The sequence below is a fragment of the Marmota flaviventris genome, chromosome 1, assembly GCF_047511675.1.
Source record: "Marmota flaviventris isolate mMarFla1 chromosome 1, mMarFla1.hap1, whole genome shotgun sequence".
In the NCBI taxonomy this organism is placed as follows: Eukaryota; Metazoa; Chordata; class Mammalia; order Rodentia; family Sciuridae; genus Marmota; species Marmota flaviventris.
The window spans coordinates 94194351-94215322 of record NC_092498.1 but is presented as its reverse complement, the minus strand read 5'-3'; the positions used below and the strand labels follow the sequence as shown (position 1 = coordinate 94215322).

Here is a 20972-nt window from a genome sequence, read left to right as displayed (position 1 = left end):
TATTATAAACTACTAGTCTCAGGGATTCTGCTATAGCAGCAGAATACAGACTAAGACATAAAAGACACACAGGAAGGGGAGAAGAGCACTGTGGTAACAAGAACTACTATAACTAGACTGGATCTCTATTCAGAGGGCTGGGTGGGTCAATGTGGTAGATGCCCAGCATGAACTTAGTTCTTCTGAGCAAGCCACTGTCAAAAGCCAAAACTTGTTGGAAATGTTAAGAACACAACATTTTTGTAGATTAGAAACACCATGTTTTCCAATGACATGTCCAGGGTCATATATCTAACACTTTCCAATGGGAATCTATGGGAGGTGGGTGAAGAAGAAAAGACATTTACAAAATATTGCACTGGCCAATGACAGGGTGCCTTGAAATGAAGAGTGCAATGACTCACTCTCCACAGCTGGGGCTCAAAAGAATAGGGAAATCAACATTGCACGTGTGATTTCATCTGTCTGTGATGGCCTTGGCAGTGTCCTGTAACAGGTGCTTCTTTGAGTTCTTTCCTGACCCAGGGGCCTGTGATTTGCAAAGACTGTGATACAATTTCCAAAGTTCACTTCTCATTGCGAACCTTGGCCTGCTGTCGATTACATTTTGGCTTCAGATAAAAAGTGATCAACTTCCATCCAAAACACATAACTTGAGTGTGAACATCAGAAGACCCAGAGCATTTCTCATGGACCCTGCTTAAAGCCTTATTCACATCATGCTTCAGTCAGAATCATAGAGCACCTCACATGGAATTTTCCAGGCTCCTTCCCAAATAAGGGTTTCTTTCTGTAGGATGGTGGGCAATTTTTCCTATTACCTATGGAGGTAATGTCCTGGTATAATGATTCCATGACTACAGGGCAAGAGGGATCGAGTCAGCACAAGGATCATGTCTCTTTTCTTCAACTTGGAAACAGGTTTGAAAACAGTCCACTCAGATCTGTGTAAAAATTTCTCCAACAAAGAGAAATAACAGCCAATAAAAACACAACAAGATGCAAAAATTACCAGTTATTAGAGAAATGAAATTCAAATTCCAAATGATATACCACTTCACATGCAATAAATGGCTATAATCAAAAAGATAGATAATAACAAGTGTTGGCAAGGCTGTGGAGAAATAGGAGCCTTCATATACTGCCAATGGGAATGTAAAATGGTACAGCTGCTCTGGAAAACAGTCTAGCAGTCCTTCAAGATGCTGAATGCAGAATTTTCATATGACCCCTCCTAGGTATATATTCAAGGAAAATGTAAATACATGTCCCTATAAAAAGAGGTAAATGAATGTTCATGGCAGCATTATTCCTAACAGCCAAAAAGTAGAAATAACGCTAATATCCACCAACTGATGAATGAATAAAGAAAATGTGGTACATCAGCCATGAAGAAAGTAAAAGAAATATTCACACGTGCTTTACAATGTGGAAGAGGCTTGAAAACATCATGCTAACTGAAAGAAGTCCAACACAAAAGGCCATGTATTGCATAATTCCACTTATATGAAATATCCAGAATAGTCAAGTCGAGAGAGAGAGAGAGAGAGAGAGAGAGAGAGAGAGAGAGAGACTCATGGTTGCCCAGAGCTGGGGGTAAAAAGTGACTACCAATAGGTACAGAGTTTCTTTTGCACTGATAAAAATGTTCTAGAATCAGTGCTAATAGTTGAATACACTAAAAACACCCCATTTTACACTGTGAATGGGGTGATCTGTAGGGCATGGAAACCATATTTCAATATTGAAATATCCAGTTGTTGCATGGCTCAGCCAGACTTCACTAGATGACAGAACCAAATGATTTCATCAAATGCTGGGGTAAGCACCACAGCAGGGCGCAGGACCTCCAAGAGACAGGGTCCTTTCCCCCAGTTCACCGTGCCCCTTCTTGCTTTCTAGTTTTAGAATTGGTTCCCTTTCTTTGACTCCTCTCCCATTCCAGGTTCATGGATTCACTACCTCTGTATCTAAAAGTGTTCGGGCTTGGGGTAATTCTGCTCCACACTCACCAACCAGGTGAGCCCCTGTGAGTTTACTTCAATTCTTTTAAGTTTCCTTGTGTGTCAAGTAGAGCTATTTCACCCACCTCGCGGGGGCAGAGTGAGGAGGAAGTTACTTAAATAATAGAGAAGGCTTAGCAACAGCGCTTGAGGCAAAGTACAGTAAACGTGAGCAGTCCTATATCCTCCCCACAAATTCCCAAGATTCCTGTGCAGAAACCATGCTGTACGGACAGGACCCTGCCCTCGTGAAACCTTCTGTCTAGGAGGGCAGACAGCACTGATGGGCAATGACAACAGTGACCGTGACAGAAGGGAAAGAAATCGACAGGACAAGGGAGGCCCTAGCTGGTGCTTCACAGCAGAAGTCAAGAAAGCAAGAGTCGAGCCAGCATCCTGACTGCCATCTGAGTCTCACCTCTCCCCAGCAATTCTGAAGGGCACTACGTTATGCACAGTGGACGGGCACTAAATCCCTACCTGAAACTGGTGCCCAGCGTTTGGCAGACTCCTATGTCAACATTACCTGTAGCCAAAGAAAGCCTTGGCAAAGGGAGGCTGTGCCTGAGGGAAGGGGCGGTGCCAAGGCCTGGCGTCCCTGCTATAGTTTCAGGAGTCAAACCCAGGACTGGCAAGTTTGAAGGAGAGAAGTGCCGGGGGAACCTGAAGCCAGCTCCTAAGTAAGAGCCTGGCCTTACCTGCTGTGCTTCCACAAGAGAGCTGTTTTTCAGATCAGTGTCACTCCAGTAACTTAAAGGCAGCTTTCTTTAGTCTTCAAACTGGGACATGAAGCTGGGTGCACTGGCTCACCTCTTTAAGCCCACCAACTTGGGAGGCTGAGGCAGGAGGATTGCAAATTCACAGCCAGCCTTGCTTAGCAAGGCCCTAAGCAACTTAGTAAAACTCTTGTCTCAAAATATAAAACAAAAAGGGCTCGGGTTAAGCACCCCTGGGTTTGATTCCTAGTACCAAACAAACAAACGAACAAAAAATGGGACATGAACACCTTAAAATCATCTCTCCAGGAAAATCTCAGAGGAGCAATGTTCCTCACAAACAGCCAAGAAGGAACACCCTACACAGTGTTCACTAAATCATTTTCCTATAGGCTAAATTGTGTCCCTCCAAAATTCATATGTTTAAGTTCTAACCCCCAATACCTCATAATGCACCTATTTTTGGAAAAGGGATCTTTAAAGAGGTAATTAAAATAAAATGAGGCTGTCAGGGTGGCCCTAATCTAATTTGACTGGTGTTCTTATAAGAAGAGGAAGTTTGGATGTAGACGTGAAGACATAGGGAGATGGCAGTTTTTCTGATGGCAGGGAAAGGCCCTCAGAAAAACACCACTCCTGCTGATACCTTCACCTTGGATCCAGCCTCCAGAACTGTGAGACAATAAATTCCTGTATTTTAATTCACCCAGTCTGTGATACTTTTGATGGCAGTCCCAGCAAACTAACATGCATCTTATCTACAGGGACAATACCTCTTCCTTCCCAGAATTCAAAAATACTTGATAGAAATAGTGGTCATTTTCCCTTTTAATGGAAAAAGGCTCAGGGTTGGAAGAAACTCATGTGATATGGAAGAAAGGTATACATTTAAGTATATAACCTTTATCAGCAGAATCCATCAATCAAAATACCACAGCTGTTTTGATGACCACAAACACTGTATTTGAAGTGAGGGATTACGGACGATTTTGAGGTCTTGTCTCTTACCATCCAGTTTATTTCTGTGTCTTGCTCTGGTTGACCAATGACAAGAAATTTCAGATTTTCATCGACAAGTGGTTGCAAATGGAACATTTCAAACCACATCATATAATCACAGATTCTGTTCAATTACATTTACCCCAAAGTTTGAAAGGCAAAAACAACTTTTTTCCATGTCAAAAGTCCACTACTCTCATTTTTATCATAAATATGGAAAGCCTTGACAATAACATAATACCAGGTTCTAAATCATCTGTCTTGCAGCTGAGTTCAACACGAGTGTTCTGTAATACTATGTACAGTCTCCTGTGCAGTCTCACATGGATGGAGAACTTTAGCCAGGCACAGTGGCACACACCTGTAATCCCAGTGGCTCAGGAGGTTGAGGCAGGAGAATGGGCGAGTCCAAAGCCAGCCTCAGCAATGGTGAGGTGCTGAGCAACTCAGTGAGACCCTGTCTCTAAATAAAATACAAAATAGGGCTGGGGATGTGGCTCAGTGGTTGAGTGTCCCTGAATTCAATCCCAGGTACCCAAAAAAAAAAAATCAACAAACTTTAAAATTCAATTCAGAATATTTTTTGGAAAGCGTGGAGTTGAAAACTCAAAAATGTTTCTTATCAGCCTCCTCTTTAAATCCCTCCCAGTTCACAGTTATTCATGGGTTCTGTAAGCGGTCCACCCACATCACTAAAGAAAATGCTGACTAGTAGAGGTGTTGAGTCAAAATAAAAGCTCATTGCTACTTTGTATTTTTTACTTGTAAAACTTGATAGAGGTGTTTTTAGGAAAAATTGAGATAATGTGCTAATGAATTCTTGACATTATAATCAGTTACCGCAAGTCAACTGCGTCTGTCCCCAGATTATGAATTCAGCTATACATTTTACTAAAATGTGAAGCAATTGATGAGCTGGAAACCTAAGAAGAGAAGCTTTTCCTAAGAAGATGAAGATGACGCTTGGAAAACATCTATAAAAGCAAGTTGTATGAGAAATTGCTATCAAAATAGGTGTGGTCAAGAAAACTGTAAGACTGAAAAGCCATAAAAAATTCAGTATCCTGCACTCAGTTTGCTTTGCAAATATCTTTGCTCCACTTTGAAGAAACACACACTAGCGCACCCATACCTGAGGATATTGTTATATATATTAATATCCTTGGGAACTCATCTCTAAAGTTGGTTAAGACATGTCTAGTCCAGTGAGCTGGTTGGGTGAGAAGTAAAATGCAAACATGCAGAAGAAAGAACTCTGTTGGACTCAGAGAAGCTTTTCATCTTCAAGCTCTGGAGACTAACAGCTTGAACTGCAGTCCAGGCTCCACCTGCGTAAAGTTCCCCAGCTTCTGTGGGCTGTCCCTTCTGTGTAAAGCAAGAACAATGACACTGCCACAGCTCAAGCTGCTTAGCCCTGGATCTCAGTCACAGCAACGACCTGTGTTAACTATTAGTGTTTTGTTCTTAGTACCAACTAGTACAACCAAATGGACACTATAAGCCCAACCACCCTCCAGGAGAGGGGGACATGAAGTATTCTGCTATTTAAAATGAGACCTCCAATTTTAAATGACTGGGGATCACTCTGTAGAACAAAATAAAACAAACTGACCAGTCAAATGATAGGATGATCTAAAGGAAGGAAAGGAAGGAACCAGCCCCAGGCCCACAACCTAACACCAGAGACCTAAAGCCAAAAATCCAAGACCAAAAGCCAATCACTGGTACTTTGAGGCCATGCATATTTTTATTTTTCCCTCATTCAGGGATCGCTAAAAAATAAATAAATTTAAAATTTTTTTAAATACAAGACTGAATTTGATTAATGGAGAATACATTCCAAAGAATTTTTCTTTGAATGGGATATTAGATCAATATTTTAAACAACAATTCACCTGAGACCCTCCCCCAACCAGCCACTGCTTTAAAAGACACATTTTTTATTTAGCAGAAACTGAGAAAGACAAAGTACCAATTTGACCCTCCAGTTTGGTGGTGAGCAAACAAGATTGTAGGTCCCTAGAATAGCCAAATGTGGCCACAGGAACAAGGTTCCTTCAGCAAAGCACTCCATTATAGGAGCTCATAGCAGCTTCTAGATAAAACAATTGAAGGCCCAGCTTAACAGCTTAATCTGGTAATGGCTGAACCAAAATAGAATCCTCAGGAAACAAGGTCTGGTTGGAAACAAGCAACAAATTAACATTAGTTGGAGAACTGTAGCCAGTAAAACAAATCCAGGGTTTCTTTACCAAGGAGCTTGGAAGAAGGATTCCATATTTCTTTTTATAATGACATGTTTACTCTGAGGACACCTCCACGGGGTTCCTAGCCACTAGAGTCCACATGTTTGGCAACTGTTTGCCAGCTGTCAATCAAACCACCACACTAACAATCCTGGTCCAGAAACAGGCCTATGCACAGTGGTGTGGAATAGGGCCAGTGAGCTGCAAAGAATTCCAAGTACTTGATGAGGACCAACAGGCTGTCAGAGAGCAAGGCATTTTTGTGGCATCTCCTGGATGTTTTGATGTGAGGTGTCAGGGATGTGGAATTTCACCTTGCTATCCATTACAACACACAGGATGTCTATGATGAGCAAATCAAATTTTCATGAAATGCATCACTGTATTTGCTACTGGCAGAGACTGTTAGGAAATTCTGCGATAAACCACTTTGCTTCACAGGTGAGGTATTCATATCCTGATTCCGGAGCCTTCTGTGCCCTTGTGTGAGTACTATAAATTATAATCTACTATCTTCTGCTCCTCAGCTGAATGTGTGTGTGGTGGAGAGTGAGTGTGGACTTTCAGCATTCAATCCTGTCTCTCAGACCCTGACCTCCCTCCCAACCACCTGACTTGGTTCTCTCTCCTCATCCTCCCACTGAGGCTGAGGCATCTATATACCTGCAGAGCCAAGCAAACTAGTACCTGATGTCTGCACTTCCAGACTCCTTAGCAAGATTCACTTCCTCCCTCATCCCATGCATCACCATGTTAAGTACCTGTGGAGTGTGGGTCCCCTTCTGAAACTGTGAGCTCCCTGACCACAAGGTGGAGTGGGGTCTCCCTGTGCCTCTGACCTCATCTGGTAGAGAGCACAAAGCAGATGTTCAATCAATAAGCAACTGAATTGATGTAAATACCTTCTAATAAATATAATTACATAAGGGGCTAGGATTGTGGCTCAGCTGTAGAGCACTTGCCTCGCATGTGTGAGGCACTGGGTTTGATCCTCAGTACCACATAAAAATAAACAAATAAAGGCATTGTGTTCATTTACAACTAAAAAAAATTTTTTTAAATTACATAAAACAAGAGGATGGCAAGTTCAAGGCCAGCCTGGGTAACTTAGCAAGATCCCGTCTCAAAATTAAAAAAAAAAAAAAAAATTAAAACAAAGAAAAAGCCTGGAGATGTAGCTCAGCAGTAAAACACCCCTGCGTCCAATTTCCAGTACAAAAAAAAAAAAAAAATAGTTACATAAAATCCCCAAGTATGCCCTCATCTATATGCTATTGATGCTAAAAAGCATATGTGGCCTTGTCAGATGCACTATCTGCTCAGCACACAGACCAGGGCCTCTTACTCTTGTTATGGACCTGAGACCCCACACCTGACTCCAAGGTGGAGAACAGCAGTCACAGGGGGAAGGGTGAGGGCAGCAAGCTGTGTCATGTTGCCACAATGCAGAAGAATGCAAGTCAGTCTCAGGATTTCTTAAATGCCTCTGAGCCTGCCTTCTAGGAATCTCAGAGCATTTCCAGCAAGCTCCCCACTTAACCCTCACATTATCCCAAATACAAACAAGTGTTTCCAGTTTTTACCTCTACAAGAGTCCCTTGTCTCCATCCACTTCTCCCCAGTCACTACTCTGGAATCCTCCAACTGCCTCTTCACTTAACTCCCAGGGCTCACCATGCAGGCCCCAGCACCTAGAGCAACCTGGCAAGACGTAATTTCACTGGTCTCTGGTTCCAACCTCTGTGGCCTCTTTCTGAGGTTAAAATAAAAGCCTTAGAGGGCCCACCTGATCTGGCCACGCCTCCCTCTGCAACCCCCCCTCCCAAGCCTCACCTGTACTCTTGAACTCTGGCCATCTACCCTCAGGCTGTTGCACTTGCTGGTTCCTCTGTGGGCCACTCTTTTCCCCAACTTTTCCATGCCTAGCTCCTCATGCACTAACAAGCAGCTGAGGCCTTCCTTAACCCCATCTATCCAAATATTTCTCTTCAACTCGCCTCCATCACCCTTAGCATTAGCACTGACCTGGAGAGACTGATCTGTTGTAACCTGTTTGTCACCCAACCTTGGAGCAGAGCCTTATGTCTGCACTTCCACACCCCTTAGCAAGATTCACTTCTCCACTTTATGACCAGAGCCTGACACAGAACCTGGTACCCAGAAAAGCTCCAAAACCTCTTCTGAATGAATGGAGGCAGGCAGGAATAGCTATCTCCTGGGAGAATCAACACTATCAAACCCCACAGAGCCTTGAAATCAGACCCAAAATGGGCCTGACTTTCTCAAAACATAAAAGTAACTCCTTTCCCTTTAGTAAAATAAACTACAAATGGTGCCCACATGGGAACTTCCCCTAACACTCTCTTATGAATTCACAGCTCTCTTGTTGCTGACCACCTTTTTCTTTGGAAATGACCCAGAACTCCTTGGCTCACAAAACCGGAACTCCACCTTGGAGTCGGGCCCAAGGTTGCAGACTCACAGCAGAGGGCCGGGTAGAGGAGCCTTGACGCCCTCTGGATTTGCTCTGTGCCTGGCCACAAGCCCCATCCTTGGAGGAACAAAAACAGGAAAGGAGCAGAGGCCACCAGGGGCCTGAGACAGTCCCAGGGGTTAGGTGAAGCCTCCTTCCCCAAAAACCCTGATACCTGTCCAGCCTAAGACCCAAGACAGGGAGGAAACAGTGGGTGGACTATGGGCAGGCAAGGGTCAGAGGCAGGACATGGGAGGACATAAAGTATGGGAAAAACACACCCAGTCTTGGCTTTGACATCAACATGCCCTGGCTTCAAATACTGACTCCAACATCTACATTTCTGAAGGACACAGATACTATTTAATCTCTCAGAGCCTCAGTTTCCAGAGCTGTCAAAAGGGATTTCATAATTTCTACTTTAAGAGGATGGCTGGGCATTTTATCCCCAGATGTTCTAATCTGGCTGCATCCACACACCCTTCAATCCCCAGGATGAGTCTGTTATTCATTTGGGAAAAATACAACCAGATGTCAATCATGCTCTGTGACTTGCCCTCCAAAGTCTGGGTTTACCAGACTGTTTTGATGCTGAGCCATGCAGACTGGTCCACATTTACTTAATTGTATTAAGTAACTGGGCCAAGCTGATCCCTGAATCTAGCTTACACATGTGCATAGCAGGCATTTGATACATATTTTTCAATGAATGAACCAAATAACAAGATGGGTTGCGTCAAGATTGATCCCACAATCAACTCTGATAAAGTGAAATCTCTTTTTTCACAATCAGTGCATGTTGCCAGGCACTAATCCACCTTGCACTTTAATAGTGCAGACGCAGCAAGAAATCAGATTTAAACCATTATAAGGCTAACAACTCTGACATTGGAGTTTCCTTCTGATGCAGGCTGTGGGGAAAATAAGCAACTTGTATGTTAAATCTCCTCATTCTTTTTGGAGATTATCTGTCAGCTCCTCCAGGGTTTATACCTTCAGTAACCAAAGGGTTTTTTCCAAAATAGCATGATTATTCAGCAAAAAATAAATAAAAATGAAATGATTGTCATTCTGTACATAGGCTATCACCACATTTTGCAAGGATATTTAGCAGAAGCATTCTTCTATCAGTCTTGCTGAACAAGGAAGAACATTGCCTAAGACTGAGGTTTGGCAAAAGAAATCTGATGAAACCTGTCAGTTCTGTGACACTAGCAATGGTGTCCCTCAAGGTTCCTGGTGACTATAATTATCTAGCTCTGTGCTGTCCTACCTCAGGTTTCACATGTAAAACAGCTTCTTGGAGCTCATACTTGCCCATCCACCAAAACACCAGCATTCGAGGTCAAGAAAGAACTTCAGGGCTGGGGATGTGGCTCACCTGGCATGCGTGAGGCACTGGGTTCAATCCTCAGCACCACATAGAAATAAAATAAATAAAGGTATTATGTCCACCTAAAACTAAAAAATAAACATTAAAAAAAAAAGAAAGAACTCCAACTCCCATCCCATACAGGGACCCTTTAGCATTAAGAAAATGCACCTACTAATGCAAACTTGCAGAAAGCAAACTTACAAGTCAGTTATTCCTTTCCAAAATTGCCCAAGGGCTGCTTTAATGGACACAATTTAAGAAACTGTGATTGGCACACAATTTGGCAAATGCCCTTTATTCAACAGAGAGGGAGATAACCAAACAAGGCAGGATAAAGATACAAAGAACCTGGGTCCTTGTCCCAGCTGAGTCACTAGTGAGCTGTGTCTCAGAGACAAGCCATTCAACTTCTTGGGTTTTGACTTCCTCACCCAGAGATGGAGAAGCATTAATAAAGAGCAAGTATTACTTCCTGGAGTTATGGGAAATCAAATTAATGTGAAAGCTGTTAGACAATACAAAGTCATATCCAGAAGGCAGGGACCTCTTCTGTCGTATGTGAACACGTATAAAAATAAGAAACACCCAGAAAATTACCTGTCTTCACTCTTGCTCATGCTAAATATGTTTCCTCATACTAATAAAGGGAACAACTGGATTGTAAGTGACTTCTGTGAATCAGGATGAACACTGAGTATATGAGATCCATTCTGTGACAGTTTTTAAGTGCCTCAAGACAGTCACACAGGCAAATGTGTCCATCCCAGCTCTGGGGAAGATCAGGCCCTAAGCCTGTTTATGTTTACCAGACACTCACAATGTGCTAGGAGTGCCCAGAACACAGAATGCATTGGACAGGACAACACACGTGGCCATGTGTGTGAAGTAATGGAGGTGCAGGCCACCCTTCCCACTGCTCACAGGTGTGCTGGGTTTGGGTAAGCTTTTCCTGCACTCTTGCTTGAACACCAGCAGTTAGATGTCTTCAACAAGTCCTCATCTCTTTAGGAAATTTAAAGGAGAGAAACAAAACAAACCCCATCAACTCCACCTTGGACAAGAGGTGTTAGTGCCCCCACATTGAACCCCCAGCAAGCACTGCATCTCCCAGAGGCCCCATCTCCACACTGCAAAGTAGCTGGGACTACAGGCGTACACCACTATGCCAGGTTTTACCCTCCCATTTCCTACCCTTCACATTGGTAAGTCCTAGACGTTGAATAAGCTTTTCAAACCATGGCCAGAAAGAACATCATGGGATTGAATAAACTATAGGGATGATCGAAACAATCAAAGCGGGGCGGGGCGGGGGGGAAGTACCTGGAAACCTCCAAACAAAAAAATCACTGGCCTTGCCAGAAAAGGCAGTATAGGGGGAGGGGCAAGAGAACCCCAGAGGGACAACAAGTGCCCAACTCCTAGTATGAGGTTCTTGAACTAGTATACATCAGAAACACCTGGAGGGGGTGTTAAACACAGAAATGTAGAGTTTGCATGTGTAGCAGCTGATAGTGCTGGTCCAGGTGCCCCGTGAATGAAAACACTAAATAAATGAGCAAGAACTGCTCAGGCTGTCATTTCCACCAGGCAACTTCAGATTCTGATTCATCCCCTCTTTTTTTTTTTTTTTTTATTAGTTGTTCAAAACATTACAAAGCTCATGACATATCATCTCTTCACCCCAAACTGAGCCTTAAGAAAACTCACAGGAACTAGGCAGCTGTCTCACTAAGGCTATGAAGCCTTTTGTGAGTTTGTCTCACTCACTTCCCCTTCCCTCCCCTTTTCCCATTCATCTGCCCATAGTCTGAGGACGCAAACTATTATCAAGCCACTCATGAGAAGTATCTCCCAGGGCTGAGTCCAGTTTTCCCCTGTGTACAAGATATTTTGCAAAAGGATTCTGTTAGGGTGCCAAACGGGACAAGGCAGTGCAAGAAGAGCACTCAAGGACTCCTCTGGTCCAGTCCTCTGACCCAGTGCACAGTTTCTCTCTCATCAGCAACGAGTGTGTGCCCACTGGGATGGTGCCAGGGAAACACTGTGACCTGTTTTTCTGCTCACTAATTCGTCCTGATGATCTGCCACAATGCACTGTGATTTCCCGCTGAGAGCTCACTTCATGTCACCAACTGTCACACTGCCAGCCTCACCAACCACCCAATGCAAGAGAAGGCATCAAGTAGCCACTAACATTCACCTCTGGTGACTGGCAGGGCAAGAGCCCACAAGACCAAATCAGAGGATCTCTGACCCAGGAAGGGACAATTACAAATATTTCTTTCCTTCCCCAAACCGATTATATTATAGACCATACTGTTTACTAACAGCAGGAGCTCCTGCCACAATATATGATTTTGTTTTATGGGGAGTTAACGGAAGCTCCTACAGAGAACAGTGTTGTGAATGATGTAAACACTCTCTGATAACAGCCTATCCTAGGAGTTTGTTCTTCAGCTCAAACAGGGAAATCTGGGCAATATTCTCTCTCTCTCTCTCTCTCTCTCTCTCTCTCTCTCTCTCTCTCACACACACACACACACACACACGTCAGTTTACATGTCAGTTTGGCCTTTTCTGGCAATGGGACAACAGAGGTAACACACTGAAAAACAACTTTGGGTTAAATAAGAAAATGAATGAAGAGTGATTCATTCACAGCCTTTTGATAAATACAGCCAGTGTGTACCTGGTCTTTTGTATGATTTTGTGCACACAAATAGGTACATGTGATGGAACAAATGTGAGTTTCCCTCCCATTAATAAAAGAAAAATCCAATTAGTTCTTTCTCATATGTAAAACTGTGTACCAGTTTCCAAGGTTGAGTGTCTGATTCAGTATAAACCCTATGAAGCCTTTTGTGAGTCACAGACCTTCTCAAAGGCAGCACCACTAACAACCTCCAAGTACCGCAAATTAAGAATCCATCTCTGATGTATCACACTCAAGACATAAGCCATAAACCTTGACAGCTGTATTCAGAAAAATCTGGAGCAGAAAGAGAGCTCAGCCTCAAGTGACAGTATTGGTGGGGGCATCAAATACACTGACTTTATACTTTTGCCCCCTCCCCAAAAGTCCACTCATTTGCATCCACAGATGAGGCCAGTCCGAGCTGTCTGCACACCCAGCCCCCTGGCCCCCTTGGTGGTTCCAGTTCTCACCTGTTTTCCAGGAGTGTCATGCATACCACCTCTCGCACTCCAGGGTTGTTGGCCTTCTCCACAGAGCAGCCCTGCAAGTTCCAGGTGGCCAGCCTCAGCACAGGCCGCCCATCCCTCGTGCCTCCAAAGGCCTCTACTGAGGGGCGAGTGGAGATAATCTGTGTGGGCCCCCCTGGTGGCAGGTCCAAGTCCTCACTCTGCAGGCTCAGTGAGGTAGGGCTAGGGTGAGGCTTGGCAGTGAAGGTCAGACCCCCATTGGTGTGGGTGGAGGGGGGCCTGGACTTCTCAGCAAACACCTGGTGTCGTATCCTGTCCAGGAAGGCAGCATTAATACAATCCATCCTGACCAGATCCTCAATACTGCGAAAGGGGCCATGTTCCCGGCGGTAGTCCACAATACTGAGGGCCATCTTCTCGGTGAGGCCTCGCACACTCATGAGCTGAGCTGGGGTGGCTGTGTTGATATTGACACGTGGTGTGAGGGGCACAGTAGTGGCTAGATGGTGAGGCTGCTGCTCAGCCAGGAGGTCCCTCCGCAAGGAGCTAGGAGAGTGCTGTGCAGAGCTACCCTTGCTGCTCACACAGATCTCAAACTTGACCTGCTCCAGTTTTGTGGCACCCACACCACTGACCAGTGCTAGGTCCTCCACTTTCTTGAAGCCACCAATGTATTCTCGGTATTCCACGATGCTTCGAGCCACAGCACGTGTCACCCCAGGGAGGGTCATCAGTTCCTCCTCTGTAGCAGTGTTGATGTTGAGCCGCTCCTGATTCACCAGGATGTTGCTGAAGTTGCAGGCTGCGCTAAACTTGCGGCTATGGGACAGGTCCGAGGGGTCCCTGGGGATGGAGCGGTGGCAACCCAGGGTACTCCCCATGGCCAGCTAATATCGGGAGCCCAGGAAGGCCTCACCACTGCAGAACTCTGGCTAGGGGAGATGCCCCGTTGACCTTATAAGCACAAAAAGAACAAAATGCAGAATTTAGGGGCCGAAGAGGTTGCTGCAGACAAAGGCCAAATCTTCCATGGCTAGAGTGTCCAAAATTATCTTTCACTTGGCCACCTAGAAAAGAAATTAACACATGAATTGACTGAGTGAGACAATCTGCTATTAGCACTCCTTACCTAGTGCTGGAGTTCATTACCAGATTTCCAGGCCAGTGGCTGCAGGTGAACTGAAAACGCACAGTAAGGTTGGCCCATTCAGATTTTCCTCGGGAGACGCCTGGGTTTTTTGTCATACCGCGATCCAAAAGGCTATAAGCCACCTTTCTCGAGAGCTATCTGCATCGGTATCACACCTCTCTGCCTTTCAACTCTAGCAGAGCCAGGGCTGCCTCCTCACTTTAGTCGCCCCCACATGGACTGACTCCGCGCCTGACACTCAGCGCCGCCTGCAACTTAGGAACTCTGTGCTTGCCTGTGCGGACACCGAGAAGAGGTTTATGGACCCTCACCAGACCCGCCTCCGGTCCCGATCCCAATCTCTGGGCCGCTCTGCAGGGGGGAGGGGGGTTCGTCTCTCTTCCACCTGCGGCTCGGAAGCCTGAGACCGGCCAAGGACAACGCGGGCCCCTACCTCCAGCCCTGGCGCCCACGCGGGTGCGGGGCAGTGGCCGGGCCTTGGTCCGCGCGTCCCTGTCTTTCTGCGGGAGAAACTCTCAGCGTCGCTCTCCCGGAGCAGGCAGGAGCTGCAGGGTTGCTCGCAGGCGGCGGTAGGGGTGGCGAAATCCGGCTGCTGAAGCTGCACCAAGACTTGCTACTGCACCAGGACTTGCGGCGTCGCCGCGGTTGCGTTTATCCAGGCAAAAAGTCTGCACCCAACTCGGGCGCGGGATTCGCAGAGCGCGTCCAGACCCCAGCACTAGAGCAGCCGCTCGCAGTCTGTGTCAAAGCCAAAGTCCCGGCTGCGCCGCCCGCGCCTCCGCGGGCATAACCACGCCTCCTCCCGCGCGGCAACTCCTCCCTGGGACTCCCGAGGGCACGTGGGGGCGGGGCGCGGGCGCGAGGGGGCGGGCCTGGAACCCGAGAGGGCGGGGGCGGACTCCTGGGGTGCGAGAGGCGGAGCCATAGAGCCCCCGGACCGGCCCTGAGCGCCAGGAGGCGGGGAGCGAACCCCAGAACACAGGGGCGGGGCCCTGGCGCGCGGGGGCGGACTCCGGGGGGCAGGGGCCGGACTTATGTTCTGGGGGGCGGGGCCTACGCCGCAGCGGCGCGGGCAGCTCACTGGAATACTGTCTTATCCTCTGCTGCTGGGGTACCAGGGTTCCCTTTCCACGCGGGACGAAGGGCTGGTTGTGCTGGATAAAGGCTGTTTTCTATTGTCCGAGACGAGACCTGCCCTGCCGCTTTTCGTCCGCCTTTGGGGCGTGAGAACCAAGGCCGGGACACTCCCATTGAGAGAGGCATCCCTTAGGGTCCAGGCTTGGTTCGGTTCTGCAGAACGTTCAGAGAGGATACTGACTGGGATCTTAATTTCTACCCTGCTTGCCTCCTTTTCTTCCACTAGCGTATTACCTGGGTTCTGCTCAGAAAGATGTCCTCCATCCAGTAATGCCACAGCCATCTCTCTGTGCCCCTAAAGAGGTCTCGCGCCCTCTCCTCTGTATGTTTACATGGGTCGCACACAACAGTGTTCCTCTTTTGTACATTTAGCACTCTGAGTAAATAAGGATACGTTTCTGTTATTAGGAAATGCAAGCTGCATCCCCAAATTCAGAACTGATTTTGAATCAGGTTGCAAAATGATAATTTAGTTAAAGATTAAAGAGCCTGCTGCATGAAAATGGATACCTGGAGCTAGAGTATTCGATTAAACAAACCATGTGGAGATACCACTGAATACTTTGACCCTAGGCCGTTAGTGTCCTCTGAAGAAATAGATTTTACCCAACCAATGTGACCAATTGCTTCTGCTCTGAATTCCAGGGATCAGATCAGAAGAAACGGTAATTCTCACCGAAGGCAGAAGGTATTTCAGATTGAAATGAGCGGCAACCTAGGTTTTGCAAAATGCTGAGGCACCTTCTCCTGCTGGGGATATTAAGGCCCTAATAATTGCAAATGACAAAAACCAGGTTAAATTAGCTTAGATTTAAAAGCGGGGAGGGGAGGGTGATTGATGGGATTTCCTACTTTCTTGGAGATAAGTTAAGGAATAGATTTTAGCCTCAAGCTGGGCTGCATCCAGCTCAAAGTCCTCAGGCAAGATCTGACTCCCCACCTCTGGCTCCACCTTCTTTTCTTTTGGTTTCATTCTCAAGCAAGCTATTTCGGATGTTGGCAAGAATACCCCCTCTTCACCTCCCACAAGACCCTCCCATACAAGTGTGAAGCTACATACAGTAACTCTATCCCCTGAAATCCTGATGTGAGCTGGAAAAAAAAAAGTTTCAGAAAAGCTCCTTTTAGAGGAAAGAATAATTGTCACTGAGCTGAAGAATGCCTTGATGAGCCCTGTGTTGAACAGCCTGGGACATGGCTGTTGGGCCATAAGAAGAGAAACCATATATTTTATTATCCAAGCCAGGACATTTGGAAATAAGAAGGGACATATTCATAATTTCCCTGGAACAATAGCAATAATCTGGTATTATCCTCCATAAATCTAAGCATATGCTTTCCTTTGTTAGAAATAAAATCAAGAGAGAAAAGAAAAAACAGAGAGTGAGAGAATAAACAAGAAAAAGAAATGAAGCCAAGAGGTAACTCAACAGAGGTGCATCAAATACACACACACACACACACACACACACACCTGAGATGACTAACTTTAACATGAATATATCTAATGTTGGTCATATCAAATACATAGACCATATTAAATGCTCAGAGCGTGTGGAGCAAATGAAACTGTCACACATTGCCAGTGGGAGTGTAAGTGGATACAACCACTTTGGAAACCACTTCAGCAATTTCTTAAAAAGTTAAGTGTACACAAATCATACAACCCACAATTACACTTACAGGTAACAACATTGAAAGCATGAAACCCAAAGTCTTATGCATGGATATTCATAGGAGCTTTATTTGTTATAGTAAAAAATCAACCACTTCAAATCCACCAGAAGATGTCATGGTTTGGATAAGGTCCAAGTTTGTCCCCCAAGGGTTCATGTGTTGGGAGCTTAGACCTCAGTGTAGTCATGCTGGGAGGTGTTGGATGTTTAAGAGGTGGGACTGAGTGGGGGAGGTCATTGTCCCTAGAATGTCCATAGGACTCTGAGTTGGTTGACCTGAAAGAGTTTTCAATAAAAGAACAAAGCTGGCTCTTCTTGCTCTGCCTCACAATCTTGTGACATGATTTCTCCCTGTCTCACCATTTTGTTTTTCATCTGCCAGGACTTCTCCTAAAATGAGATCGTTCTATCACCATACCCTAAACCTTCAAAACCGTGAGCTAAATAAACCTCTTTTCTTTGACATTTCATTATAGTAACATAAAACAGACTAACACCATAAATGAATGAATAAACAAATTGTAATATAATCATACAATGGAATATTACTTAGCAATAAAAACCAGTAAACTATTAACTCAAACAACAACATTGAAGAATATCAGAATCATTCTAATGAGGGAGAGAAGCCAGGCAAAAATAGAGAACATAATTCATGATCTATATATTAAAAATACATACTAACATCTATATAGAGAGTCTAGACACTGGTTGCCTGGGGATGGGCTTGAGGGAGGAATGGATCAAAAAGAACACAAAGAAACTCTGAAGGGTGGGAGGGTGGTAAAAGTGTACTTTGAGAGCTGGTGGTTTCATGGGCATGCATATGTCAAAACCAATAGAATTATATGTATTAAATATGTATGGTTTAGTGAACTTCAACTCCATCTCAATAAACTTGGGAAAATCTTCAAAAAATAAAATAATTTTAAAAGGAAGTTACTTGGAACTTAAAAAAAAAAAAAAGGCAAGATTTGTTTGGGCAGTGGAGAGGTGAAGAGGTGAGCCAGAATGGAAGCAAGGAGGTTGAAGACAGTTCAAAAAGAAGACCCGTTGACAGCTTTTCCACCAGGTTGAGTTGGGGGCCTGGGTAAAGGGGTCCTAAAGGGCTTCAAGACTAATGATATCTAATAGTCTGTTGAGTTGTGCTGTTTTCTATATAACTCCTCCACTCCCACTCCCATACAGGGACATTGAGCCTCTAATAAGGTATGTAATGGCCTTTGAATGAGTGCTACTTACAAGAAGTAAGGCAAAGGAGCTCAAACTCTCTGGGTGTATTAAGTTTAGTAAGAAAGGAACAGCTACAATATGAAAGACGGCAGAAAATTTCAGGAAGAAAGAAATCAGAATGTGACAGGACCCAGCAAAATATCCAACTTTCGAGAAGCCACATTGAAATCGAGAAGTTGGTTGCATTTTCTTTATGCAAGGAATCGGGAGGGGCGGGGGTTAAACCCCTGTAATTTGACTCTCAAGGATGGTATGGCTCCAGCTGACATTTGAGTTACATGAGGATGTCAAAGGCCAGGGTTTACATCATTCTACCAAATACTACATGCAGTGGCCTCTGCCCCTTCAACCCAGTTCTTACTTGGGGCCTGGTCACAGAAGACCAAGGTCATTAGCCTTTTGCTTCTTAGTCAGCAGTTTCAAAGATAAAGGGGGATTTGGGGGAAAGGAGAAGTGGTAGAAGGCAAAAAAGGAAAACTCTCATTAATTTTCAATTTCAACCCCATAGTGCTAGGACCTGGAGATACTGTGATGAGTAAATTCATGATTCTTCTGTCCCAGAGCTGATTAGCAAGCAGGAATGCACACACTGAATTGGTAAGAGCAATGCAATTTAAAATAAAAGGAAAAGGATATGTCTGTGCATTAAAAATAACTTTGTCTAGGGAACTTCTCTGAAAAGTAAAGATTAAGATCAGATTTGAAGGTTGAATGGGGAAATATTGCCCCACCTCTAAATACTCATTCCTGCAAGGCCACCCCCACTTTCCCAATCAATGAGGTCAAGCCAGGCTACTGACAGTGACCTCGGCACCACCATTTGTGCATTGGCCAAGCTGTACACAGCAAACAGTACACTGTCCCAAATGTCAGGGTGTCAAAGCAACAGCTCCCACAGGGGGACCTCAACAGTAGATCTGTCCCTCTCCACCAAAGTAGATTCCTGTGTCCCCAAATTGATGAAACCCCAGGCATTGGCAGTGCTCTGGGACATTTTAAATCAGACCCTGCCTCACTGGAGTCCTGGCATAGGGTGGCAGAAAATGACCACCCACAGACACCATGACAATGGCAATGGACATACCTAGTTGTGAAATCCTGTGTACAGATGCTCAGTGTGAGTCCCACCAGCAGGAGCATTGGCATGTGCTTCTCCAAATGTCTGCTGCTCTGCTTCAGAGCACTGTGTGGAGTCTGTACCTGGGGCCCACAGAGAGCCAGGCTGCCCAGCCTTCCCCCTGCCGTGTAGCCCCTTCCCACAGGGACTCTAGAATTGTCCATGTGACCTGTTCTAGCCAATGGGACATTAGCAAGAACAAGGCAAGCAGAGGTTTGACAAGCACTTGCCATTGGGGACCCCAGCTGCCCTGCAGTAGGGAAGGTCCTGCCCCCTCTTGTGAGAGAGGCCATGTGGAGAAGAACTAAGGCAGCCCAGCCCTCAGCAGCTATAAGGCCTCAGAGGTGAGAGAGAAGCCTCTGGGCCCTTCCAACCCAGCCCAGCCCCAGCAGGATGTCCCTACAGGAGGGAGCCCAGCAGAGACCACAGTTGCAGAGAAGCCACCTGCTAAGCTCAGCCACCCACAGGCCATGGAAGATAGCCCTGGGGCTGTTTGAAGTTTATGCACATCAGAGTGATCAGTCTGAGCCGTGTTTATCACACAGGTGTGGCCCTCAGCCCTGATTGCCAGCAAGAAAATCATCACCACAGCTCCTGTTGTAGCCCAGTTTACATTCATTGACATTTATCCTCTTTGTCACCAGGCTTTGGTTTCCCTTCAGTGATGTGTGTTGTTAGTTTTTCAGTTAGGTCACCAGGCCACTTTCAAGGTTTCAGAAAGGTGTAGATGATTATCTTGTGACAGCTGAAGTAGCAAAGCAGCATGTGTTTTCTGAAGAATGATCACATTTAAATGCAATCAAATAGCATATATATGTTTGTGTGTGTGTGTGTGTGTGTGGGGGGGTGTTTTTCTGTAGCATGTCTCCTTGGCCCCATAGACACAGAGGAGCCAGAATATGGAGAGTCGCAGGAAATGAGCCAGTCCCTGAAGTTCCCAGCGCCTCTCTTCTTGTCTCACAGGTGGTTCCTGTCTAGCCTTACAGCTCAGTATCCTTTTAATTTGAACCCCTAAGCAAAACCCTAACAGTTTGTACATCTCTGACTTCCACCACATGAGACTTTCCTGGGCAGGTGGACTGTATGGTGCATTGCATTACATGCTTTCTGCTCACTCCTAGCCCCAATTGTTTACATCCCGCACAGACCCTTCACCCACACCATCTGGGGCTCTGTGGAGCTTAGGACCTTCCTCCTTCATATAAAATGTGCAGCTTGACCTCCCACACACTTTCTTGTGGCCTTGCTGCCCACCACTTCAGGTTTCACATTTCCACTCTGCTTTCAGCTTCATGCGGGTTCTGTCTGGCTGACCTGAAACACAGGTATGTGCAGAGAAAGGTGACTGTGGCTAGAGGGAAAGCTTGGGATCCCACAGGGGCCGATTCTTCTGGTCCTATCCAGTCTGCCCAGCATGCAGCATGGAGTTTCCCTTTCAGGATAGGACCTTGGGGAAGATGATCGCATCCAGGCTCCACATAGAACACTGTTATCTTTGAACAACAACAGGGCTTCCTTTTTAATCTGTGTGCCTTTATTATTATTATTTGTCTTATTGCATTAGCTAGAACATCCAGTACAACGTTGAGAGGCTGTGGTGAGAGGGCTCTTCTTTTCCTTGTTCCCAGTCTTAGTAGGATAGCTTCTAGCTTCTCAACTTTAAGTATGATATTACCTATAGGGTT

At 45.5% G+C, this 20972-nt stretch overlaps 1 protein-coding gene across 1 annotated transcript in view; it reads right to left on the bottom strand.

The window, feature by feature from the left end:
* Eepd1 (endonuclease/exonuclease/phosphatase family domain containing 1) overlaps nucleotides 1–14896 on the bottom strand; it is a 117163-nt gene extending 102267 nt beyond the window's left edge. The window contains exons 1-2 of the mRNA XM_027939636.2: nucleotides 14558–14896; nucleotides 12978–14041 (exon numbers count right to left, since the gene is read on the bottom strand). Of these exons, the coding sequence (XP_027795437.2) occupies nucleotides 12978–13855 (878 nt within the window). The 5' untranslated portion in view covers nucleotides 13856–14041; nucleotides 14558–14896. The remainder of the gene's footprint in view (nucleotides 1–12977; nucleotides 14042–14557) is intronic.
* Between the last annotated feature and the right edge of the window lie 6076 nt (nucleotides 14897–20972).